General features: G+C 33.3%; 4 protein-coding genes across 13 annotated transcripts in view; 2 read left to right on the top strand and 2 right to left on the bottom strand.

Annotated features, from left to right (window-relative positions):
* The window catches only part of Hil (peptidase hillarin), a 44,232-nt gene extending 35,765 nt beyond the window's left edge, over positions 1-8,467 (top strand). For all 9 annotated transcript variants that reach the window (XM_089705059.1, XM_089705058.1, XM_089705056.1 and 6 more), the window contains exons 5-15: positions 1,269-1,385; positions 1,897-2,096; positions 2,354-2,576; positions 2,808-3,034; positions 3,342-3,560; positions 3,883-4,091; positions 4,409-4,539; positions 4,907-5,050; positions 5,354-5,467; positions 5,935-6,112; positions 6,396-8,467. In XM_089705059.1, coding sequence (XP_089561185.1) covers positions 1,269-1,385; positions 1,897-2,096; positions 2,354-2,576; positions 2,808-3,034; positions 3,342-3,560; positions 3,883-4,091; positions 4,409-4,539; positions 4,907-5,050; positions 5,354-5,467; positions 5,935-6,112; positions 6,396-6,532 — 1,899 coding nt within the window. In that variant the 3' untranslated portion in view covers positions 6,533-8,467. The remainder of the gene's footprint in view (positions 1-1,268; positions 1,386-1,896; positions 2,097-2,353; positions 2,577-2,807; positions 3,035-3,341; positions 3,561-3,882; positions 4,092-4,408; positions 4,540-4,906; positions 5,051-5,353; positions 5,468-5,934; positions 6,113-6,395) is intronic.
* A 484-nt stretch (positions 8,468-8,951) lies between these two features.
* Positions 8,952-16,078, bottom strand: LOC149481860 (dystrophin-1-like). 2 transcript variants are annotated; one of them, XR_016316817.1, is made up of 12 exons: positions 15,880-16,078; positions 15,658-15,794; positions 15,325-15,526; positions 14,847-15,078; positions 13,851-14,012; positions 12,777-12,908; positions 12,284-12,543; positions 11,960-12,086; positions 11,424-11,709; positions 10,686-10,877; positions 9,247-9,673; positions 8,952-9,023 (listed from the first exon to the last, which is right to left on the bottom strand). XR_016316817.1 is itself a non-coding variant. In XM_089705068.1 (11 exons), exons 1-11 carry the CDS (start codon positions 15,936-15,938, stop codon positions 9,552-9,554), a joined length of 1,911 nt encoding a protein of 636 aa, XP_089561194.1. In that variant the 5' UTR covers positions 15,939-16,078; the 3' UTR covers positions 8,952-9,551. The 2 variants fall into 2 exon arrangements, 1 of the variants encoding a protein (XP_089561194.1); XM_089705068.1 differs by having other exon boundaries at positions 8,952-9,673.
* A 500-nt stretch (positions 16,079-16,578) lies between these two features.
* Sps1 (inactive selenide, water dikinase) lies at positions 16,579-18,228 on the top strand. The gene has a single exon (XM_089704713.1). The coding sequence runs from the start codon at positions 16,694-16,696 to the stop codon at positions 17,900-17,902; it is 1,209 nt and encodes a 402-aa protein (XP_089560839.1). The 5' UTR covers positions 16,579-16,693; the 3' UTR covers positions 17,903-18,228.
* A 1,010-nt stretch (positions 18,229-19,238) lies between these two features.
* Positions 19,239-20,532, bottom strand: LOC149481858 (DET1- and DDB1-associated protein 1). The gene is made up of 4 exons (XM_089704965.1): positions 20,369-20,532; positions 20,155-20,293; positions 19,967-20,028; positions 19,239-19,469 (listed from the first exon to the last, which is right to left on the bottom strand). Exons 1-4 carry the CDS (start codon positions 20,369-20,371, stop codon positions 19,365-19,367), a joined length of 309 nt encoding a protein of 102 aa, XP_089561091.1. The 5' UTR covers positions 20,372-20,532; the 3' UTR covers positions 19,239-19,364.
* Between the last annotated feature and the right edge of the window lie 1,160 nt (positions 20,533-21,692).

The raw sequence follows: 21,692 nt of genomic DNA, 5'->3' as shown, positions 1-21,692 counted from the left end.
CCTCATATATCAATAGTTTTTTTTTATAGTTACACCAAAAAAGCCTCTCAGCTTTTAACCGTTATGGGAAGCTTCAAATCTACCATATAATTATCTACATAGCAAATTGAAATGTTTAATTAAAACGTGCCAGAGGTAATGACAATAGATCGGGCAGGTTAATGACACCTCAGTTTGTACTTTGTACGTAACAACCGCTAGGTGGCGACACTTGATACAGATGGTGAATCGATCGTGATCGTAAAATACTTCCGTACTAGACCATAAAAATAACCATTTGCGTAATTGCTAAATGTTATAAATGACTTTCCTAAGAGGAGAAAACTATGAATGTTGTAACTCACAAGTTTATAGGTGGTAATACCTTATAGATGACTTGAAAGAAGATTATAAACGCATTTTGCTCTCCGTGTATATGCTGATAAGTTGGAGACTTCTTTTACTTTGGACTGCTTTAAAATTGTTTGTCCCGAAATTGGAGAAAAAATAAAAAAATAGAGCAACCAAATTGATAACCACCTCCCTTTTTTAAGTCGGTTAACAAAATTACCTATAAGTGATTTATACGCAACGTGCATTTCCTGCTCATATAAAAAACAATAAAACTTAGGATACATAAAAATAAAAATATTAATCGATGTCGTAAATAACAATGATAAATATATAATTCGTTTTATTTCCGTCCACCCATTCATTTGTTCTCATTTGACAAAGTTACGAAATACCAAAACGAAAGTAAAGAGCCATTCCTTTGATGGTTTTAAAGATATGATTAGTGATTAAGTTATGCTTCAAATCTGTTGGTTTATAAAAGAAAATCACACAAAATTCACATGGTTGAGGAAGTAAAATTGCTTGGGAGTTAGGACAAAACGGCTCGACTATTATATTGTGTGAAATGGTACTTGGTTTATTCTCACGCAATCTATTTCTTATGTCATCAATCATGAAGGCACAATCTACATGCATTACTACGTTTCGTTAATTGTACAACGTAGAAAGTGGAGGTAGGCATTTTTAGTAAAAATGGAAAGTTTGGCGACCAGCTAGTTATTACTTACGAGCGACTTAACTGAAATTAACTTCAGTCTGCATCTTTGATTGCGTCTAACCGTCATGAGAGATAACAAAACTACATTCTTTCTACATAACACTACATCTCAGGCAATTTTTAATATAAAAAATAAAAAACATCTTCACGCAAAACTTAGAATGATTTATATCAGTACGTATAAGTTTTGTTTTCTTATGAAAATTTGTTTTTCTAGGATCGCGATGAACAAACCAAACTCGAGATGAAGCATCGGCAGGAAGAAGATGATTTGTACAGAAAGTTCTCGAAACACAGAGAAGAAGAAAACAGACGGATACGGGAAGAAATACAGGTATCTAATATCATACATTCAATCTTATTTTTCACAAGAATATGCCTGTAAATCAATCCTTTAATTGCACGCCTCATAAGCGAAGCGTTGAGGTGGGTACTACTGTCACTTCGCGCAAAACATCTGATTTTTCAAACTTAAAATGTCTTTATGTATCATACATTGCACTTGTAAGATAATACATACACACACATATTAAGAAAAAACACTATTTTTTACATTCATGATATTTTTGATGTCATTTTTGTTATTTAAACTAGTTAAAAAACAGTTTAAAAAAGTTCTGTCTTGGACGTCCGTGTGTCTGTATGTGCGGAGGATTTTCTTGTTAACACGATAGCGACCGAAATACTTTACTAATCGAGTCTTTTTTTTTCTCTTACGCTTGAGTATGCTCAGGAATAGAACCCTTTCATTTTTCAGGGTCTGATTCGATGTGGTTTAATTGTTATTAAATGAACAAAAATAATAATTAAATCTATATGAATAATTCAACCCAATTTCTTTTCAGGATGAATGGGAAAGAGAGTTAGAAAGGTTAACGAACAGATTTCAGCAAGAGATGCAAATAAAGAAGAGAAGGCCAGACTCAGAGATCGGCGCGTTGACGTTACGGCATCAGCAGGAAAGAGCTGATCTAGAGAAGAATATGACTTTAAGAAGAGATAAGAAGAAAGAGAGCTTGACGCGGAAAATGTTGGAACATGAAAGGTAATGTAACGATATAAAAGGTATCCAGTGATTAGTAGGTACAGATAGATAGAAATAGACACTGCTCGTTGCGAAAAAATATCTTGATTAACTTGGCTATAGGCTAATGGTAATAACATTAGATAATATCGCTTCAAACATGAAACCTCAAACCAGAGAAATCCTCTCATTGTAAAAATGGGCTTTACATAAAATTGTTACGCCTGATTTAGTTATAGTTTATAGCATAACTAATAGGTGACATTTTTCAATTACAGGGCAGCAACAGCAGCATTAGTAGAGAAGCAGAGTCATGAAATGATGGAGCTGATCCAAGAGCGAAGGTCTGAATACATGGCGGCGTCTTCCCTGTACCTGGATGGGGAAGAAGCTCCCCCCTACCCCGCGAGGGCGCCTCCCCCGCAACCGCCTTTAGTTTCTAAGTTCCACATATACACCGATCCTGCGGAATTCTCTGAGATCGATAAAATCGCAATTTCGGTAAGTTAAATGCCACTACTGTCATTTTCTTTACCACAGGACGAAAGTTGTTTGAAAGGTCTGTGCTACTTACAAGTGTGTTAATTAAAAATATATAGTTTATACACCCATAAATAAATATAAACACAACACCTAACATAAGACAGTTACCTACCGAGCTAATGAAAAAATTGCCACCAAAGGGACTTCTGCAGCCTTCTTTCTCTTATAAATATTTTATTTGTCATACAGGTGGCGCAAGAAGACCAAAAGACATTCACAGATCTAGTCCGACAACTAGTAGGGAGATGTGCGACAGACGTAGAGAAGGCCAGAACCATCTTCCGCTGGATAACAGTGAAGAATCTCAACAATATCCAATTCGATGACAACTTGCGAGGTGACTCACCACTCGGGCTGCTACGGGGCATTAAACACGGCACTGAAAGTTACCATGTGTTATTCAAAAGATTATGCAGGTAATTATTTTTAAAATCTTTCTCTTTCTTTTGTTATTCTTTATGAAATTCTAATGAATATATTCTTTTCATCATGCGATAGTGTACATTTTTTTGGCACCGTATTGCTATGTTCGTTAAACAATATATATCCATAAAGATAAGTAATTTTGTAATTATAAAATTCCTCCACTGAATTAATACAAGCTATTGTCGGAAACGGATGAATTACAATATCTTAATCGGAAACAAATACGCTGGTCATAATTAATTATCTATATACTTCTCTCTGTGTTCTTATTCCCTAATAATGTCATTTCTCTTACAGTTATGCCGGTCTGCACTGTGTAGTGATCAAGGGTTACAGCAAGTCAGCGGGATACCAGCCCGGCGTGCGGTTTGAAGATAACCGCTTCAGAAACTCCTGGAATGCAGTATACGTGGCTGGTGCCTGGCGCTTCGTGCAGTGTAACTGGGGCGCGAGACATTTGGTCAACGCTAAAGATGCTCCTAAACCTGGGAACAGGGGCAAGAGCGATAGTTTGAGGTTAGTTTAGAAAGCGGAAAATACAAGTTTAGGAAGGAAAGAAACAAATATTGTTGTAACTTACAGAGTCACAGATGAAGCATTAAATTCGTAAATTTAATAAAAAAATGCAATATTTCAACCTTTAAATTATTATTGCCAGAATGTCTAAATAATATATCGTACCTTGCTGAATTATAATAAATATTACCTATAATTTCATAGACTCATCAAAATGTTGCTGCAGCTTTCCAAGACATTCTTCATGGTCTGTCGCACGATTTAATAAGAAATAAACAGCATACTATCTGACGAACTACCCTGATAAAAATGAACTTCCCAGATACGAATACGACGACCACTACTTCCTCACCGACCCACGCGAGTTCATCTACGAGTTCTTCCCGCTAGCAGCGGACTGGCAACTGCTCAAAACACCGGTGACACTACACGACTTTGAGGAGCTGCCGTTTGTGCGCTCGCTGTTCTTCCGATATGGGCTGTACTTCAGCGATCCCAACACTAAGGCGGTTATGTTCACTGATTCTACAGGTGAGCTTTTAGCATACAAAATAAGGTTCAAAATAGAAAAGCTTTCGGTGTTAGTTGGTCTACGAGTTCTTCCCTCTTGCGGCGGACTGTCGGCTGCTTAACAAAATGATTCAGTTTGGATTAGTGATTTAGATTTGCTAGTGGAAACAGATGATCGATCTGTAAGACTTGAAGAAGAACTACCGTGTGATAACGCGAATAACCATAAGTTACAAATAAAAATAAAATGTCATAATATTTCATTCCCAGAACCCTATTTTTGACTTCGCTGCAAATAATCACCAATTTATTGACAAAATATATGTGTGTATGTGTAGGTGCGGCGACTATGCGCATAGCCATGCCGGCACACATGCAGAGCTCGCTCATCTTCCACTACAACCTCAAGTTCTACGACACGGAGGGAGACGGCTTCGACGGCGTCAGTCTCAAGCGGTTTGTTATGCAGGTAACTGAATATTTCTATTAAATTATTAAGTTTAATATTATTGTTTCTATGACAAAGATAATAAATTGTGAATATGGATACGACTAAGATGGACCAGTAAAATTTTGTCATTTAAAAAATACAGGATTTTAAAAGAACAACTTCAAAATTTATCTTTAGAAATATGCTTGGAAAAGAAGTCTACCCTCTAGATGAATAAATAAATTACTTACCCATCAATTACTGGCCAGCGTTACAAAATTTAATTATCACGTACATATTTTGTACATTTTTGTTTACCACAATTCAATCGAATAAATATTACGAATTATTGGTTTAAAAATTTTAAGTCTATTATAATTAAATATTATTGTAATATTGCTCACAGTCGGTAGTCGGCAACGTGGTATCGTTCCGCGTCCACGCACCATGCTCAGGCGCGTTCCTGCTCGACATATTCGCGAACGCGGTGACGCCGCGAGAATACCTCACCGGCGAGCCCATGAAATTCAAGAGCGTTTGCAAGTTTAAGGTGACTTGTGAATAAATTTATTCCTAGAATTAAATTTAATTTGCGTAATAATTGTACTTAGGAAATTTGTTACAATACCTACATAGATAAAAGGATACCTACTATATACGTAAAGTATATAAAAATAATAAGTTAATTTTTGTGTTATTCTATTTTTGAGTAGGTATTCCATCAGTCATTGAACTACATCTTAATAAATTGTTGACCGTTGCTTCAAAAATGAAGAAATAATCGAATAAATAGAGCTTACAAAATTATTTATTCTTTTATCTTATACTTTAAAAACATTAAATGTTTGTCCAGATTTGTTGCGCTGAGCTACAAACAGTAATGGTGCCTTTACCGGACTGCGCTAGCGGCGAGTGGGGTCCCACAAAAGCAACTAGACTGTTTGGCCTTGTGCCTATCACACACCAGGTAAGATTTTTTTTTAATATAACCAAAAAATCTCATTATTTAATGTATAATTAATAAATTTATTATGTATACACATATAATTTAGGTAGTTAACATTTAACAGCTTCCAGATAAAAATTGTACAACCTATTTTTTTATTTCATATGCACAGTCAATCCATACTTAATATTATAAATGCGAAAGTAACTCTGTCTGTCTGTCTGTTACTCAATCACGCCTTAACTACTGAACCAATTTGCATGAAATTTGGTATAGAGATATTTTGATACCCGAGAAAGGACATAGAATAGGTTTTATGATTTATCCCGGAAATCCCACGGGAACGGGAACTATACGGGTTTTTCTTTGACTGCGCGGGCGATGCCGCGGGTGGAAGCTAGTATAAATATATGTATAACCTTTTTGTTTGATCACATTAGTTACAGAAAAAAAATAATAATCTTAATTCGTAAATCTTTTCAAATCAGGAAGCGCTAGTATTCGCGGGAAGGGAGCTAGAGATCCAATTCCGTATGTCGCGCCCTCTAGCGGACTTTATGGCGACGCTACACAAAAATGGCGTCGACGAGAAACGGCTTTCGAAATACGTGCAACAGAACGTGTCCGACGATATCGTGTCGTTCTATATTACGTTCCCGGAGGAAGGTTGGTTCTTTTTATTTATTTTTTATAGTAGATATTTTTAATTTCGTTTGGAATGGTATAAAAGGGAGTGGATATATAATTAACATCTGGATATACCTTAGTCTAAGAATGATGAACCACCATTTTACCCTGGCAACTTATTTAATAAATAAATAAACAGATTCTGTTTAGTTTGTTTTTTTTTTAAGATTTTAAACAGTCCCAAAAACGTTATTAAATAAGTATACTACCTAGTACTTGTTGACTTCCTTCTTAAAGCCTAATAAACGAAATTTAATTTCAGGACAATACGGGTTAGACATTTACACTCGAGAAAGGAACGGACCAACGGCGATACACCAAAACGGATCGACTGAGAAGGAAAAACATCTACTTACACATTGCTGTAAATACCTAATAAATAGCAGCAAGCGGAATTAGATATGTATTGAATAAAACTTGTTTAGGAATTATATTTTCCGAACTGAGATGTTATTTATCGTACACTAGATATTACAAGACTATAGCTTATCTTGGTCAAACGTTTATTAAATTTTAATTGATTGAAATTACTACTAAGATAATAGTCGCGTTTCATTAAAGAAACGAATCTTCAATGGCGGCCAAAGCTGACACTGACATATGGTAGGGCCAGTAAAAAAAATAAAAATGTGAATGGATAATTATTTTATTAATTATTTCAAATTGTTTAGTGACAAACTTTTTTGTTGTGGTATTTGTGTATTTATATGAATTATCATATTTACATATACAGAATGCAACAAAAATACTTGTAATGAGCCCTAATGAACAAAAATACTTTGAATGAATAAAACTGAACAAATTTTCCCAAAGAACATATTTTGTCAAATTCCAATAAAACATTATTTACTATCGCAAATACATAATTGTCATTGTAAATTTATGATAAAAACTATTATAGGGAAAATCAAATACATTTTAGTGATTTTACTTTTCCTATTTTTTTTGCATGCCGTACGGCCGTGTGTAAGCGAGAGGGAATGATAAGCGCCGCCATTTAAGATTCGTTTCTTTAATGAAATGCGTTAGAATAATATTGTTGTTAACTTACTTCAATAAAGCAGCAATACATGACTATAATTTGTAGAAAATTTTTAATGATACAGAATCTCATCAGCAGAATCGCTTTATTCAAAAAAGTCCCAAGATTGAAGATGACAGTATAATATAGTTAAATATAAAAAAAAAAATATTGATTTCCTTCTGGGTATGTCAATAAGAAGAAATCTGGTATGAAGATCTTTTTCATCGAGTGAAATCAGAAATGTAATGTAATGTGCTATTTTTATTCTATTAATAACGTGGTCGTTTTACTGTAAATACCTCAGTACCTTTTATTACCAGACAGAAAAAAAATACATTTAGTACCTAGTGGTATCATTATTACTTAAACTTATGTACCGTACTTAATTATAAAGAATATTTATATTTAATTCTATCTGTTTCTATTGACGCTGTAGAAATTGCAATAATATATTTTAAGATGCTTTGGAATATAAAAACTAACGCTAAAACAGCGTAATAAGTTTTAACGATAAATATAGATAATTAATATATAAGAAATATATCCAAATGTAGATAATAAATATATTTAAATGAAACAATACGTCCGTAAGAGATTCATTTATTGCATACGCATTAACACGATTATTTACATAAATCCTTGTAAATTATATCACTATAAGTACTCTGGGTTGTGCTCTAGCAATCTAATTGCTGAATTAATATAAGTCTTACATTCGTCAATGTTTAAACTAATCAATGTTTTATCTCACTCCCTCATTTGTCAAATTATTTAAGAGTGAAAGAGACAAACGTTGATTAGGTTAAACGTTGAGCAAAATTTTAATTATTTTGATGCGAAAAATTTATGAATATATTAATATTATAATTAGATAAAGGGTCTTACTGTGCAAGATTAAAATTAAGAGCTTAAGATGTATGTTATTCAACTTGATAAGTACTTTATGTTTGTTAAAACTAGATTATTTCGATTTTAGTAAACGTATTAATTTGTACCAACGTATGTGTCACGGCAATTGTTAATTTTATTTAAATTTCTCCATAATTATGCATCTAGATAATCCTAGAAAACTTGGGATAGATTTTTTAGAAATAAGTACTTATCATATTAAATTATAAATGTGCTAATCGCGTAAGTAAATAGGTCGCTAATGTTACACTAACGCACTACGCACACACATAATATAATAACGCACACACCCAAACATAAGGTTGACAATACGCTTAGCCTAATTAATGTAAAGATTTAAACATCTACATAACTTATACTTATTTTTATATAATATTACACGGCGGTATGTAAATTTTTTTTTTTTATAAAAATATATGGCATGTTACTTTTCTAAATGTTTTTCGTTTTATTTGTACTAGAACCTAAATAAAGCTTACTTATTGAGCACCTAAGTGGACGGCATGATGTAAAAATCTATTAACATAAAAATTAGAAAAGTTTTTTTCCCTTAGAATCTTTAATGAAATTTCTTACAGTTATTATAATCTTTTTGGATTTTTAGTCTGGTCTAAATTAAATATTCTCTATACTTTAGTTTATTCTGTGTAGACGAGAATAATAATAAACACTTGTATTGTTCATTGATATTTTTTAGTCATAATATGGTACTGTACATATTAAATATGCGTGGTCTTTTGTTAAAAACTAATAATTCATCTATGTGTCAACTTAATTCAATGTCAATATAAATTTTATAATTATTCCATAATATGATTGTACATAAAAATATCATTTCACTTTTAGAAGTGTCTCATTTATTTTCACAGATACAAATATTTATTAAAAAAAAAATAGTAAAAACGGTCCAGCCATGGATTTATTCTATAATTCATCAACATCACTATATCTAGAAACCTTTATATTTTCTGAGTATTTATTATTCAGATCATTTACACTTAAAATTAATCTATTTCTAATGATCCTATTAATTTTATTCCAATTAAGTATATACCTCAAGCTGCAGTCAAATAATTTTATAACTGTTAAAAATAAACAACTTACATATAAAAGAATAACACAATACATATACATAACAAATGTTCGATTCACAAATTTCAGTCTAAAAACTCATCACAACATGGAATGTAAAAATTCACCTTTTTTATGTCTTAAAAGTTAATCGAAAAGTTTAATGTCTATAAATATACTATAATATACAATTAGGTCATAAACTTACGTAATTAATTGCGCAGTATAATAAAGCATTTTTCTAGTAGACAAATATTCAATATAAAGAAGTAATTGAGACATTCCTGCCTTCACCTTTCTCTAATGTATATCACAGCATAAAAAAGGTCATATAAAATTATGAGTCAATTTAACCACGTGAAATAATCATTGTACTATAGTCATCACTCATCATATATTAAAACATTACTTGTTCTATACCATTCCTTTAGAAGCATTGAGTGTGGCCCTTTGTTCGACGCCTCGGATTAACGTTCCAAGAAGTCCCTCCATTTCGTTTGCCGTCTCTCTCAATTGACTGTTGTCGAAACATGATTCTGGAAAAAAACATTTGATTTGTTGCGTTTGCATATTCGGGAATAGTTCTGAACTAGGTACAAAAATTTTATCAATGCTATTTTAAAAAGGTAGGTTACTAACAGAACATTCAATCTTAAAAACGGAAGAAAGAAAGAAGAAATTTAAAAGTCCCATGTGACTATCACACGACAATAATATGAACTAAACGTGCTTAAAGCCGCAGTAAGAATTTATAAAAATAAATATACTTTGCTAACCGTTTAAATAACACCCATTTAAAACTATGAATAGAGCCACATTTATTAACGACTTTTCGGGGAGCAAAATTAACAATGTTAATGATATTTTAAGATTTCAATAAGTGCCAATTGAAACACAAATTAACATAATAGTCTAAGATCCCGATATAAAACGACCTTCACCGAGATGCTTATTTAATGAAACATATTTTATATTAAAGTTAATATCTCAATAAATATACTGCAAATGGGTTGCCTTACAAATTTCAGTAAAGATTAAGATTAATTAATTATTGAAAAAAAAAAGACGTGTGGAACGGGAACTGCCGCGGTAAAGCTATTTGTACGATTAAGTACCTAATCGTACAGACTACAGACAATACATGTTCCCGGAATACTATCTGTCGATTTTGCACCTTTCATTATAATGCATTAATTATTTCACCACAAAATAAGTTTAGTTCGCCATCGGATTCCGCACCGGGCGGAGTGGAGCTCCGCCCGGTGCGTCATAAAACCCAATCTCATCTAATCACAATATAATGAAGAAATAAATATATCTCAGATCTCAATCTCAAATCACATATCTCATATTTTATCCCATTACACTATTGCATGCTATGCCTTCAAGCCACACCTCCGTGCCCGTCGGAGTGGGGAGCGTGAGGTTTTTCGTTACGGAATTTCTGGATTCGGTCCCCGCGCTCAAGGCCCGCGATAGAAGCTATGCAATAGCTTAAAAAAATTTAAGAACACATACAAATACATCATAATTAACAAATCTACTAACCATCCACAGTGAAGTTGTGCGTCAATATCTGCTGCAATCTATCCAACACTGTATCCAAGTCAGCGTTTAACTCCTTCATCTTATCATTACTAGTTTCCACCGAACGGATATCAGCCGCAAATCGTTGTTCCGTTGCAGATATGCTTTGGTTCGTGCGATCTATTCTTGGTGGACGCCGGTCGGCTGTTGTTTCTATAGGAATAGAATAATGAACTATATTTAATATATTTTGTACACGGAAAAGTTTCTTCAACAGGCTATCTTCAAAATCGAGGTTTTGGCCCACCAAAGTCCAAATGATCGTCGATATTTGCCACCATTGCGGTGATTATGAATAAATATCTACAATGACGGGCGATCATAGACATTTAGGCCCTCAACATTATCATGTTTGCCTCTACTCATCGAACGCTGCCCATTGTGAAGAAGGCACCAAAATATTTTTTCAGTTTGAGTCACAAATTAATTTCAGCAAGTGCTCTCTGTACAAAGGTTTATCACACAGGCATTGAGTTACTATGTACTTCATAGTACATAGTAACTCAATGCACACAGGGGATTTTATCCACTAATTTCCCTGTTATCTTGTTTATTTAAATATCTAGGTTAAACATATATTTGAACATTTTCTATCAACATCCAAACAAAATGTACATCAATCATCAATAAAATTTAATTCCAATCTTAAAAATCTATGCAATTAATACATATTTATTTTACAAACAGCTATAAACTCACCATTATACCAATTGCTCATATCGCTAATAGACACAGCAGATATACTGTCTGATGTAGCGTGCACTACTATCGGCTTTAACGCATCTCCGGACATTGTCAATAGATTCTGACTCTCATGCTTTGACGTCACAGAGAAGTTTCCAGAATCCATGCTTAGAATGCGAGGCTGGTTTTTAATGTTTTCCGTTAGTTTTGCCTGCTTTTCGTCTAATGGTATCGGACTGAATAGGTCGAACGCTTGTGGTCGCTCTGTCTTGTCTATGTTCGTGTCTGCTGTTAGATTCTCCTACAAAAATTAGTATATGTATAGATAAACAGTTGAATTTCGTTTTCGGATTTTTTTTGCAGATTGCCAACGTCAATTTTAAATATTGTATTCTTATGAAAAATTCCTTTTACTCCAATCCGCTTGAACCACAGCGAAAACAATAAAACTCACGTCTATGTTATACAAAAATGAAGCTGTGCAAAATACATATTTTTTGATACATATTGATAACATAATTACTTATGTAAAATATAAAGCTATAACTTACTTTTAATTCCTTTAACCTGCTGATTTGAGCTGTTATTTGACAGTAATGCGCATCTACTTTCAATTTCAATTCATCGTCACAATCCTTTGCCACATTCTGTAGTTTATCTGATATATCCTGCAGCGCTCTGAAAATTTAAGCAGTATTGTTTAAATCTACTTTACAGCATTTTTATTGTCAAATCTGCTAATGTAAAAAAATATTTTCTGAATACATAACCTAATCATTATTGCAAGTTTGTTTGTTCAGAAAACAACACAAATACGTATTTAACATAATAAAATACTTTTGAAATATTTTTATTATTATATCAAAACAACTTACTGAGTTTGATTTTCCAATTGCGTAATAATATCTTGCAATGTAGTCGCGGGATTATTTGCTTTATTGCCTGAAGCCTTGCCCACTGTGGATGTAAAAATGGCGGGTTTCTCTTCCTTTTTCCTTTTTACGGACGCAGCACGGGCAACTTTGTCATTTTTCTTTTTACTACACTTCCTACTTGCCTTTTTCTTTCCAGTTTTTGTGCAAAAGAAAAACCGTCTCATACCCTTCATGAAACTCATGCATTCCGATGGTTTAATCTAGAAAGTTTTTTTTTTATAAATATTCTTGGGAAAGTTTTGTTCTCATTTAAGAAATTACCTACTTAATTAAAAAAAATATAATGACTTCAACAAAAGAAACATGCAATTTAACAAGTGCATAAGTGAGATATTTTTTATTGCTATTTACTGAGGGCGAAAATGGAGCAGGCAATATAAATAACGTGTAAATATTACAAAAATTGGTTTACAAATAAATAACTTGAACTCACCTCTCCATCATTAACTTCAAAAACTAAATGAGTCTTTTTGTGTCCAGCAACATGGCTCAAATCCCTGTCATATAAATAGCATTTTTCACAGAAATATACATCAGTGCATTTAGCGCACTTGAATTTAAGCACCTGAAACAAATATCAATATCTGTTTAGCAAATTACAATGGTACAATCCATACTAATATTATAAATGCGAAAGTAACTCTGTCTGTCTGTCTATTACTCAATCACGCCTAAACTACTGAACCAATTTGCATGAAATTTGGTATGGAGATATTTTGATACTCGAGAAAGGACATAGGCTACCTTTTATTCCGAAATATGTACCACGGGCGAAGCCGGGGCGGACCTCTAGTGTTTAATAATTTATTAAAAGGCAATACAGGAATAAGGGCATCTTTATACATATTTTTAAAGTGAAACTTTTATTACATCGTCCCAAACTTTTTGGTCTGTGTAGCGCATGTCGCGTGTATCGCGGCTGCCGAGTAGGTATACCTACTCGGCAGCCGATCGTCACGCGACATGCGCTACACAAAGCAGTGTTCGGAACCGTTCGAACAGTTTCACTTTTACCGTGGTTTCATAAAACCACACAACATTTTTTTTATGTTACAAACAACATATTTTATAAGTAAGATAATGTTTTTGAAAGATAAACTGATATTTTACTACTACAAATGAAATAAGAAAGAGCCAATACAAACATTATTATAATATAAATTAAATTTTACGCGAGTACATACGAGAACGTTTGGATAATAATATAATGAATAAATCATGTTTAATGTCAAAAATCTTTAATCCATACTAATATTATAAATGCGAAAGTAACTCTGTCTGTCTGTCTGTTACTCAATCACGCCTTAACTACTGAACCAATTTGCATGAAATTTGGTATAGAGATATTTTGATACCCGAGAAAGGACATAGGATAGGTTTTATCCCGGAAATTCTACGGGAACGGGTTTTTCTTTGAAAACGCGGGCGAAGCCGCGGGCGGAAAGCTAGTTACTAAATAAATCAAGCGGTTATTACAATCAACCACTTCTAGCAATCAAAAGCTCACCTGTATAAGTGGCTGTACGCACAGAACACAAGAAGCATTTGCCGTCGCACAGTTCCTACTAGCTACGACTCTTTGTGCAACCGAGAGCCACCTTGTACTGGAACAATTGTTTACGCCCCAGTCGGCTACTGCTCGTGCACTTACACCTAGCATACCAGCGCTCTGTAATAATAAAGAATTTAAGTGAGTAACTGGATTTCATACAAGAAACTTATATCTAATACACTGGAGATTGCACTATGACCATTAACTTGTAACAAGAAAATAGGTATGACGTTGAATGACGCCTGTATGTTTTTTATCCCTTTCACATCTAACTTGCGGCAAGTTGGTGTGAAAGGGATAAAAAACATACAGGCGTCATTCAACGTCATATTTTCTTGTTACAAGTTAATGGTCATAGTGCAATCTCCAGTGTATTAAATATAAGCTTCTTGATTTCATAAATAGACGAACGTGCCGCGTCACTCGCGCGGTGTCCAGAAAAAGATAGCCTGTCAGCTAATCCAGATTTAAATCTACTACTTGTATAGCGCCCGGCATACTTCTTGGCCAAAAAGTAACGTGGTGGGGGAAGTTTGCGCATCAAGTTGTATTACATTTTTATATGCGCAAGCTTCCCCCACCACGCTACTTTATGGCCAAGAAGTTTGCCGGGCGCTATATCAATAATTATACACTATTACATTTAATATAAATCTAATCAACTGTTCTTGCAAGTAACGAACATATGCCCATACATTCTGATAAACTTCTGTGTTAATTATTGTAAGTCTAAAAACTTATATTTTACTTCTGCCAAATATCATACAACACTTGGTAATAAATGAAGGATGCAGTTGTAGTTTTAAGCAGTTTTGTAAATAAAGGTGTAAACAACTAATAATATGATAAATTTTAATGATTAATAATTGGTTAAACTGCCATGTCTTAAATAATCTTTAATATTATTACAGTAAGCAACAGAAACAAAACAACACAGTAAATTTCACATACCTTATTAAAACATGAGTCAACGTCACTCTGAACTTGATCACCCGAGCATCCCAGGTACTTTGTTAAGGCCACAACATGTGACAGTAAAGCTGATAATCGTCTTGGAGAGACACAGCCATTGTGATCAGCGCAGCAGTTGGCTAATGCCAACCATTTGTCATTAACAGACTCCTCGCTCAATAATATCAAGAGTGTTTTCGCTGCGAGTACTCTAATTTGCGTGTTTCTGTGTCTACAAATTAAAATGTTAAGTTAGACATAAAATATGGTTCAATCTCTTAAAATAAAGGTAAAATAATAATAAAATTATAGTAAGCTTGGTTATTTCGTGGTGATTTCATTTCAACTTAAGAAATGAAATCTTTTAAAAATTTCACAAAAATATTTTTTTTAATTGATTCTAATTTCTAATCTCTAATTTTATTCTAATGAATAAATTAATCAGTTACTAAGAGGTCTTGAATACAAAGAAACTTACTCATCATAAACATTAAGTGTCAAATTAATAACCAAATCCACGGTCAGATCTACATCTCCAACAAAGAGACCTTCCTTTTCAGCCGCAAAGTATATATCAGCAAGAACAGCTTCCAGCTCTGGGATATCCAACGATAGACTGCTTTCTGACAAGCTCAACTGATGCCTAGCAAATACTCCAGAACTTATTCTTAACGGTGGTACTGAAAAATCCAAGAAAATAATCAGAAATTTGAACTTTTTTATTATTGTCTCATCAGTGAATACAGAAGGAAACTATTGAAAACGATTGATACTTGATAAAATTTACTTTTAAAGAACACTTTAAACATACCCTTCAGTTGTTTCTGTAACACAAATATTTTAAAAGCAATTTTGTATGCACTATATTTAATCCCATCATGTTCTTCTAATAACTTTTCAATTGCGTTAAAGTTTGGATGATTGAAATCCTGTTTACCACTCTCTTCGCTGAAAACAAAAAAGTATATTATTATTTAAAATGGTAACTAGATAGAGCGTCATTTATGCAAAATAGCGAAAGTTGCTTGCGTACTCTATGTAACACGGATATCCAGCTTCGTTTTCCGTCTTTCTCCAATTTATTAAAGCCATTATTACTTAATTATATATTCTCATTTTTTAACTTATCATAAAAAATAAAAGTTTTCTCCCAAATTCGTAAATTAACCGTCTTTGTATTCAAAAAATTCAGGCAGTCCTTGAAAGTTGAAGTTTTGACAGCTAGGATTCCGACACAAAAACGCACAGTTAAAATTTAAAAACTAACTACAGATAATAATTAAGGAAGCCTGTTTCAACTGCTGCTAGGTATTCTGTCCAATACTATTTAATAACGTTGTAAACAGCGTAAACTAAGTACTATAAATAATAACTCTTTATTGCATACCTACATAACATTTTAATAATAAAAACGCACAAGTTACATTAATTTTTAAATTTATATTATATTTGTAGGTTTTCGAATTTATTCAATTCAATATGTTTAATACTAAATTTAAAAAGGAATTAATTTTCATGTTAAAATTTTAACATATTATTGAATTTTAAATTAAATTTAAAGTTGTTTTCTTTATATTATTCAAAATAGGAAAGGAGATGTGATAAGTCTGTTTTACATGCCAGAAGGAAATAAAGAAATTTTAACACCCAATCACAGCTATAATGCTGGTGTTTACATTTTATATCTACCAATGACAATTCACTATTTTTCATTGAATTCGCGCTTCAATTTATGGGTGTAAAAGAGACGCCATTTTGCAAGCGTCACTTGGCGGCGTGTCTGGTTTCGGGGATTTCTATTGTTTTAGCACAAGAAACGTAAAGATAGTTTGTTATTGTTATTAATAATGTCGTATCAGACGAGTGTGGCACAGGATTCGCTGGCTGCAGCCCAGTTGGAAATGACCGGTAACCCTAATGCCTTGGCGCTTCGTCGGCCATTCGACCCTGTGGCCCACGACTTGGAAGCCAGTTTTAGATTGACAAGATTTGCCGATTTAAAGGGAAGAAGCTGTAAAGTACCTCAAGATGTACTATCCAAACTTGTCGAATCGTTACAGCAAGATTATTCTCAGCAGGACCAGGATCAATTTATGCATGTGGCGATCCCGCGCATCGGCATCGGCTTGGATTGTTCTGTTACACCGCTCCGACACGGGGGACTCTGTTTAGTGCAAACAACGGACTTTTTCTATCCTCTCGTAGATGATCCCTATATGATGGGAAAAATAGCGTGCGCAAATGTTTTGAGCGATTTGTATGCTATGGGAGTTACTGAATGTGACAATATGCTAATGCTATTGGGCGTATCGACTAAAATGACTGAAAAGGAGCGTGATGTTGTGATTCCTTTAATTATGCGAGGTTTTAAGGATTCCGCTCTAGAAGCTGGTACATCAGTTACTGGAGGACAAACTGTTATTAACCCATGGTGCACAATCGGAGGGGTAGCGACAACTATCTGTCAACCTAATGAGTACATTGTACCGGACAATGCTGTTATGGGCGATGTTCTCGTATTAACTAAACCACTTGGTACGCAAGTGGCTGTGAATGCTCATCAATGGCTTGACCAGCCGGAGCGTTGGAATAGGATTAAATTGGTTGTGTCTGAAGAAGACGTAAGAAAAGCTTATCACCGTGCAATGGATTCTATGAGCAGACTGAATAGAATTGCAGCAAGGCTGATGCATAAATACAATGCTCATGGCTCCACTGATGTCACTGGATTTGGCCTCCTGGGTCATGCGCAAAACCTTGCATCGCACCAGAAGAATGAAGTGTCATTTGTTATTCACAACCTACCAGTGATTGCTAAAATGGCGGCTGTTGCTAAAGCTTGCGGCAATATGTTCCAGTTATTGCAAGGGCACGCTCCTGAGACTTCTGGGGGACTGCTTATCTGCTTACCAAGAGAACAAGCGGCGGCATATTGTAAAGATATTGAGAAGCAGGAAGGCTATCAAGCTTGGATCATTGGTATTGTCGAGAAAGGAAACCGTACAGCCCGAATTATTGACAAGCCCCGAGTGATTGAAGTACCAGCTAAGGATTAATTTAAAACCAACATTGAGACAATGATTATAATTTTAAAGTGGATGTATCATTTAATATAAATTCTTTCAATTGGATATTACAATCAGCATTTTGGGTTTTCTTTTGGTATATCTAGTTATTTAGATATGAACATAATATGTGACTTAAGAAATGCTTTTAGTAAATTCTGTCTAGTGACTTGGCGTTTTAGATTTTTAAGTGAAATTACTATTATTAAAATAAGAAGATTCCATTACATAGGTACCCATAATGTTTTGTAAATTGTTTGCAGATCTGCAAATTGTGGAATAAGTATAATGTTTAGAATAAAGTTATTTTGATTCTAGGATGTTGTTTTATTTATAGATTGTTAAGACCCTATTTCATATAAAATTTTTCATCATTGCAATTTGCATATTGAAATGCTTCAAAATATCACTGATATTATTTTTAACAAAAGCCATTATTAATGAACTCAGTATGTAATTTATAAAATTTTGCCTTTAAACCCATTCTGACAAGATTACTGTTTATTGTTTGTAAAGCTAATTTTTCCAAAATCTAATTATTGGCAATTTTTTCATGGCATTTTTTCATCTAACACCGAACTAATAACATCTCAGATTATTGCCAAAAAAAAGTAAGCAGGATGCTTAAGAATGCAGGTCACACTAATAATAGAACAGTATTATATGTATAGGTGATATTCATCACAATGTACAACTCAATATTCCACTGCTTAATTTTGGGCAAAAAGCTGCCAATTACCCTGACATGGAAATAATAAAACAACCATGTTTTTTTTATATGAAATATATTCCAGTAATCAGTGAGATTAACAGATAAAGCAGGTAATGTGGAGTCTGCATTACACTATAATTCAGTACTGTCCGTAAATTTAACTTAAATTAGTCAACTAGCAACACTAACATTACAAGAAATTGACAAAATTGCTAAACTAATTTAGGCATAATGTTCTATTTAAACTAAAAAGACAATTTTGAGCTCTGAATCTGGAATAACTGGAAGTTAAAATTGTGTCAACTATAATTTATATATTAAATATTTGACATTGCAAGTTATCAAATTAACTTGCAATGTCAAATATTTAATATAGGCAAATATTGTACTATCATAGTGCTATGTCGATAAAAGTTGATACTGATGCAGCAATTGAACACTTGAGTGGTTTTCTAGTTGCATAATTTGCTCTAGAACTATTAAAATTCACAATCAACGAGGAATGAATTGAAATCATTTTGTAATTTTTTATACTAATAATATTTTGATAAAAGCAAAGTCATACAATACATTTTGTACTAATGGCACTGTTTCCCAAAATACAAAAAACCAATGTGTTTCGAGTATCAAAGTATAATTTGACCTAATATTGTGATATAAAAATATGTATACAAATTGGGCATACACTTTAAGAGTGGCGTGTGGAAAACACAAATAGTAAACTACAGTTCCATAACAGTTTCAGTTTAGCGGAGAATTTAGCCGTGGTCTCTTGCGCGCGGTCCTCTCGTCACCATTTTGTTCAATGTTACTTTGATCCCTTTTCTTTGGAGACGTGTTGTTGTTCTGAAAATAAAAAGGATACAATTTCAATAATTTGTAGACATGAACTGTTTTCAATTTGATTAGATATTTTATTTATAACCATGTTTTAACTTTAGATTGTGGTGAGTGGTCATAGCTTTTTATCATTCTTTGTAATAGCTTGTAGTTAAACCTAGCATTATCTTAATAAATGGAAGCACATTAATAAGCATCTCTTAACAAAATATGATCAATGACCATGCTAGTTTGTTATAACAAGTAGGTTATGTATTAAAATTAAAACTAATTTTTTAATTAAATTTAAGTGACATTATTTATTTTGTTGTTATTGTATAAATGATATTAAAAGCTCATTTTAATGCTAACCTTGTTTCCTACTAAATGTATGAATGTATGAATACTGACATATACTCAAAGTAACTTTGTATAACCTCCCTAATTTTGTATTCATATAATTTCAACTGCATTAACTTACCTGAAGTACTTATAATGATTTTCATATATTGAAAAGTAATTACCTTTTTCTCCCATTGCTGATGTAGATATCTTAATAATATGTTTGTTTTTTCTGTTACAATTACTGAAATCAGAAAAGTTTCAATGAATCTTTTTGACTGTTATTATATAGAAATTTTAGGATTAATGATTCATAAAACTACTTCATGAACAGTTCAATATTGATACGAATCAAATACGTTTACTCAACTTTGTTCAGAAGGTATATCTTTTGTAGGTAGGTATATTGAAGGCCTCTTTGAACAGTTTCTAATACCGTGGTCCGTATTGAATAACGTAAAGTTATGCTCGTCGTAGGACGGTAGGTCTTTTAGGAATTCCATCACCGACTGTAAAGTAAGTAACTTGTTAAGAACATGGTGCGCAACACAATCGTATGATTTTAAGTTATCTCTTATTCATACCATTTCGAACCTATTTTGTGAATTGTCTAGATATGTTTGTGAGTGAATTAAGAATTGCAAAAGCAATTGCAACGTTATAACAATCGAAAAATATAAAAAATTCACAGCACTTTCAGATCGAAACAACCCAGGTGAGAATGACAACCTATTGACATTTCCATATTTTACAGACCAGACTTTAACTATAGTCTATAGGGTAGGTGTATAGATACACAAAAAGCACAGTTCAACACAAATTGTGTTTCTTTATGCCCCAACAAAATGTGCGTATCATGGTGCGTATAACCAGTGCAAACTTAGCACCCCATCAATGGAATTTTGGGTCGAAAATGACCTTGATCGTTAGGTCCCCGTTAGGTCCTTTAAGGTCCCACAATTTTTTCGTTAGGTCCCCTTTAGTTTTTTTTTAAATAATTTTTTAAATTTTAGGTATAAAAAAAAATGCACTTTAGCACCCCATCCATAGAATTTTGGGTCAAAAATGACCTCAATCGATAGGTCTCCGTTAGGTCCTATAAGGTCCCACAGTTTTTTCGTTAGGTCCCCTTTAGTTTTTTTTTAAATAATTTTTTTTTTAATTTTAGGTATAAAAAAGTTACACTTTAGCACCCCATCCATAGCAAAATTGGCAAATTTTATCAAAATCGTATTCTTTACCGTTAGGTCCGTATGGGCTCATCATTGAAATTGTTGAATTATTTATTTTATTAAAATTATAAAATAATAAAAACCTGCGCATGCGCCTTAGAGCATTAAGGCATGCGCACATCATACATAAACAGCGCGAAATTTAAAATGGTATCGTTTCATTTATTAAATAAATCTATTGTTCTGAGAGTGCTTATTTATTAAAAACCTACTTTTCAACCTAGAATTAAAATAACCTGGTATTAGTGTCAATCTATGGTGTCAATATATTTTTTGTAGCGGCCACAGGGCCACACTACGGTCGAGGTATAGATTCGGAAAGAATAACATGCAACAAATCATTAATTTGATTCGGGATGACCTTCGCGTGGACACTCGAGGGGGCGGTATTCCAGTGGAACTGCAAGTGATGGCAGTTATTCGATATTGGGGCCGGCATGAGGTAGATGTGACTTGTGCTCTAGTTTTGGATATATACAATAGAAAAGCCTGTATAACGATCTATTACATTACAGATCCAAGAAGATTGTGCTGACATTCACAGAATGAGTCAACAGACACTTTCCCGTTTGTCCCGAAATGTTGCTATTGCGTTAGCTTCTAAAAGTTCGCGTTATATTAATATGCCGTCGAACTCAACCGAGGAAGCCAAAGCAATTAGGAAATTTGAGGCCAT

The sequence above is a fragment of the Colias philodice genome, chromosome 16 (assembly GCF_061535455.1).
Source record: "Colias philodice isolate Cphi_HAF_F1 chromosome 16, ilColPhil1 Martin Lab GWU primary, whole genome shotgun sequence".
NCBI classification, from domain to species: Eukaryota; Metazoa; Arthropoda; class Insecta; order Lepidoptera; family Pieridae; genus Colias; species Colias philodice.
The sequence above is the reverse complement of the archived record's forward strand: the minus strand, read 5'-3'. Positions and strand labels throughout refer to the sequence as shown.